This window comes from Etheostoma spectabile, unplaced genomic scaffold (assembly GCF_008692095.1).
Source record: "Etheostoma spectabile isolate EspeVRDwgs_2016 unplaced genomic scaffold, UIUC_Espe_1.0 scaffold314, whole genome shotgun sequence".
In the NCBI taxonomy this organism is placed as follows: Eukaryota; Metazoa; Chordata; class Actinopteri; order Perciformes; family Percidae; genus Etheostoma; species Etheostoma spectabile.
This window is the reverse complement of record NW_022605583.1, coordinates 1,501,509-1,505,658: the sequence shown is the minus strand read 5'-3', so window position 1 is coordinate 1,505,658 and position 4,150 is coordinate 1,501,509. Positions and strand designations below refer to the sequence as shown.

General features: G+C 41.6%; 1 protein-coding gene across 1 annotated transcript in view; it reads left to right on the top strand.

Annotated features, from left to right (window-relative positions):
• Window positions 1-4,150, top strand: part of LOC116686089 (attractin-like) — a 124,644-nt gene that overhangs the window by 3,522 nt on the left and 116,972 nt on the right. Inside the window, exons 4-5 of the mRNA XM_032511021.1 lie at window positions 1,326-1,545; window positions 3,943-4,128. Of these exons, the coding sequence (XP_032366912.1) occupies window positions 1,326-1,545; window positions 3,943-4,128 (406 nt within the window). The remainder of the gene's footprint in view (window positions 1-1,325; window positions 1,546-3,942; window positions 4,129-4,150) is intronic.

The window sequence follows — 4,150 nt, the reverse complement described above, 5'->3', positions numbered from 1 at the left end:
AGGTTGGATTTTCCAAAATCTTTTGAATTAAGGCATTAGGACAAATTTCCAAAATGTTTTTTTATTCCTCTTTATAATCAACTTTAGCCTGGGTGTGTAAACCTATTCTAGCCACTGTACATCTGTGGAAACATTTTTGGCACGTGTCTACCCTTAAGTACACTGAAGAGTATAACAAATTCCGGCATGTGTCAAAAGCACAAAGAGTAGAGTTCTAACGATCCGCTCTGCACTTCAGTGAAACACGGTGTCATGTACAGCTGCAGTCCTGCTGTAGTTTTCTGCGTCGATCACCCAGCAGGCACAAACACTGCCATCTCTCTCTGAAGCCACCCATGCAACAATGTAAGCCACTTAACGGTCCTACAAAGTGCCCCTGCATGCCCTCGTATGTAATGTTGAAGCTAAATAAGACAAAAACATTTGAGTCTAAATCACTAAGCACGGGCTGAAAGTGAAGAGTGTTTTCCATCCATACTAATGAAATTGTGTAGATTTCCCCTGTTGGCTTGAATTCAATTCTGTTGCTCAGTTCCAGGGAATCTGTATGCTCAAAGGTAGAGAAGTATAACTGATTTTCTCTGCAATCTTTTAGTTTTTTTTATTTCAAGCCTTACCAGTCTAACAATGCTGTACAGAGACTCAGGAAACATGCTTTACAAGTCTTGTCACATTTAATTGACACTGCTGGTTCTGTTTAGCGGTCCCAACTATTTCCTGACGGGATCAGTCAATCCAAGAAAAGCAATTAAATCCTGATGGAACAGTAATTTCACTCACGTCTGTGAGAGATCGAGCCCTCTTTGTTTACTACTACTGCAACAGCACGGCCATTGATTAGAGATGGGATGGATAACTGAGCCTCCCAAGTGAAGAGAAGAAAAGCTTATTTTTACTGCCGCTCAAACAATCCAGGGGACTTTATGTCAGTACAGATGAAATAAGCCCAACAAAATCTTTCTGTTTTTCTTCCTTACAACCAAGGCAAAGTTGGGATTCCTGATTAAAAACAACAACAACACAGCCATCAAAATCAGCTTTTTACATTGATTTCCACCAAATGTCACATTAGCCTTTAGCTAAGGAGTAACTGGCACTTAAGTTGTAGCTCAACCTTTTTTTTTGCAAGCCTTTAAAGTAAAAAGATGAGCAAACACCAGAGATACAGAAAAATCAATTAAAAGAAAAACATAACGTGTAGAAGAAGAAGAAGAAGAAGAAGGCAGCTGTAGAAATGTGACTTGAACAGAGTCAATACACAAACATTTTTAAGAGAACAATGTGTAACATCCTTGTTTTTGACTTTGGCGTACGTGTGTTTGCAGTACAAGGCTACAGTGACTCCCTGGGTGGGGCTCAGGAAAATCAACGTGTCTTACTGGTGCTGGGAGGACATGTCGCCCTTCACCAACACCAGCCTGCAGTGGCTGCCCGGCGAGCCCAGCGACGCCGGCTTCTGTGGCTACCTGGCCGAGCCGGCGTCCAGCGGACTGAAGGCCCAAACCTGCATCAACCCAGTGAACGGCAGCCTGTGTGAACGCTCAGGTGGGTTCACAATAATACACGATTAAACCCTTGGTATTTCACCCTGGAGGAGTTTGTGTTAATTAGGGCTGAACAATTTGGGGAAAAATGTAATTGCGATATTCCTGCCAGATATTGCGAGTACCATTTGATTTGCGATTAGTTTTTTTTGCTACATATATAGCCTTCTATGATCCTGTTAAATACAGCAATAAATCAAAAAGGGAAGATCCATGGAAAATAGGACATTCCTGTAAACAATCTGTGATATGGAACATTATTTCAGAATTTACTGTATCTAATGAAAAAACAGTAAATATAATAATGAAAAGAAATGTTAAAGTCAAATGTAGTCTCGCTTTGCCGGACCATCCACACGGTGTCTGTGTGTGTGTCCACACAGCATTCTGGGATGGGAGGAAAACATGCTCTGGTTTATTTCTTTAAATCAATCACAATTGTCTTGGGCTCCGCTAAAATAGTCAAACAACAGAACACTCCGATCTGACAGATAGTCTAGCTAGATGTCTGGATTTACCCTGCAGAGATCTGAGGACCAGGTAACCATAGTCCTCAGATTGGACAGATAGTCTAGCTAGCTGTTCGGATTTACCCTGCAGAGTCTGAGGACCGTAACATAGTCCCCAGATTGGACAGATAGTCTAGCTAGCTGTCTGGATTTACCCTGCAGAGATCTGAGGACCAGGTAACCATAGTCCCCAGATTGGACAGATAGTCTAGCTAGCTGTCTGGATTTACCCTGCAGAGATCTGAGGACCAGGTAACCATAGTCCTCAGAAATCCACCGGAGGTTAGAACGCCAACACAAAGAACGAGGAAGATAACGAACATCAACAAAAATACATGCATCCGGCGGAATTTCCTGCGGCACTGGAACGTCCTGGGTATAGACTAAGTCGAATGTTACACCAAACATTCAACACAATACTGCACAATATGACACATTACTATGCTCGATGCCCATTTCTGTTTCTGATGCCCCATATTTGGGCTGATATTGTGCACTCTTATTCCAGCATTAGTTGCTATAGATGACGATTTTTGGTCTCTGGTTTGAGTTGAGTTAAATTCTGGTTAAAGTTAAAGGAGCAGTCCACCGATTTTTAAAGTAAACTAACCATGACCCACTTACAAGGGACGTCATGTTCGAAAGACGTGGGCACATACCGGTCAGGGAAGGTCTAATGAAGGACTTGAATAATTTGAAATCCAGCATCCAGTGTGCTTTGGAGCTTGACCCCTGCTGGGGCTAAAGTCACGATGTCCTCAGTATTTTTTTGATATGCCTCAATTTTGACCATTCTTCTTTATGTGCCTTTGCAAGGTACTCAACTTCATGGAAGTGCTTAACTGCTAATGTAACTGCTACCAGCTGCTTTCAAACTGTGTTGCCTAGCGATAAGCAGTGGATGGTAATCTAACAATGTAAATTAGCAGAAATAGGAGGCTAGGAGGCCAAGATGATTTGAGGTTCATGAAACCACTTGTAATAAAATAATTCAGCATCAGGATTCTGACTGAGCTGAAAGGAATGAATTTGTAAGCTTTTTTCTTTTGCATTTGGTATCCAGATTGCCAAACATTTTTCTGCTCTCTAGCTATAGCAACACCCTGTTTATTATAATCCTGTAGAGTTCAGCAAATGGAGCACCACCAGAGGGCGTTTACCTTCCACTGAGACAGCCATGCTGAAAAGTACTTGAGTACAATGAACTGATTTATAATAAAAAAGACCTCGATGGCCCTGTTTATCTTCTCCAACATAGTTTCCGAAGCAGCAGCAGGTCAAACGATAGCTATCTGCAGCAGAAAGTCAGAATCACGAGGTCCAGGTGACAAACACCAAGACAATGAAAGACTGAAACTTCCTTTGGTACTTTAACTGCTACTCTCTGGCACTTTAATTCCTCCTTTTATTGCTGCAAACATTGCACTTTAGATACTATTTTTTTTATTTTAGGTTATGAATTGCCTGCTGTTTTAGTGCCCATTGTATGTGTTATGTGTACTGATCATGCTTTAAAGTGTTGTTTCTTTTTGCTTTTAAGGAGACGTGAACAGGGTTTCCATGAGGTCTTAAAAGTCTTATATATGAAAATGTTAGGCCTTAAAAAGTGTTAAATAAGCTGAGATGTTGTGTCTAAGTCTTAAATCATTTTAAACAGGTCTTTTATTTTTCTTACATGTAACGCAACCTCTAATGTATCGTTTTAGGAATTTTTTTTTGTTTAATGTAGTTATATAGGTCTTTAAATGTCATTCATAATGCTCTTAAGATGAACTAAAAAGTCTTAAAGTTGACTTGGTGAAAGCTGCAGAAACCGTGGTGGAAGACCACATGAATAAAGTTTCCTTTGACCTTTGACTTTGGCCTAACTTGTCGGAAATGTTCCCCAGCCAACCACAGTGCCAAGCCGTGCCGGACCCCGTGCGCCATGAGGAGCACCTGCAGCGAATGCACCAGCAGCAGCTCGGAGTGCATGTGGTGCAGCAACATGAAGCAGTGCGTCGACTCCAACGCCTACGTGGCCTCCTTCCCCTTCGGGCAGTGTATGGAGTGGTACACCATGAACTCTTGTCCACGTAAGACATCTCATTTTTCTGT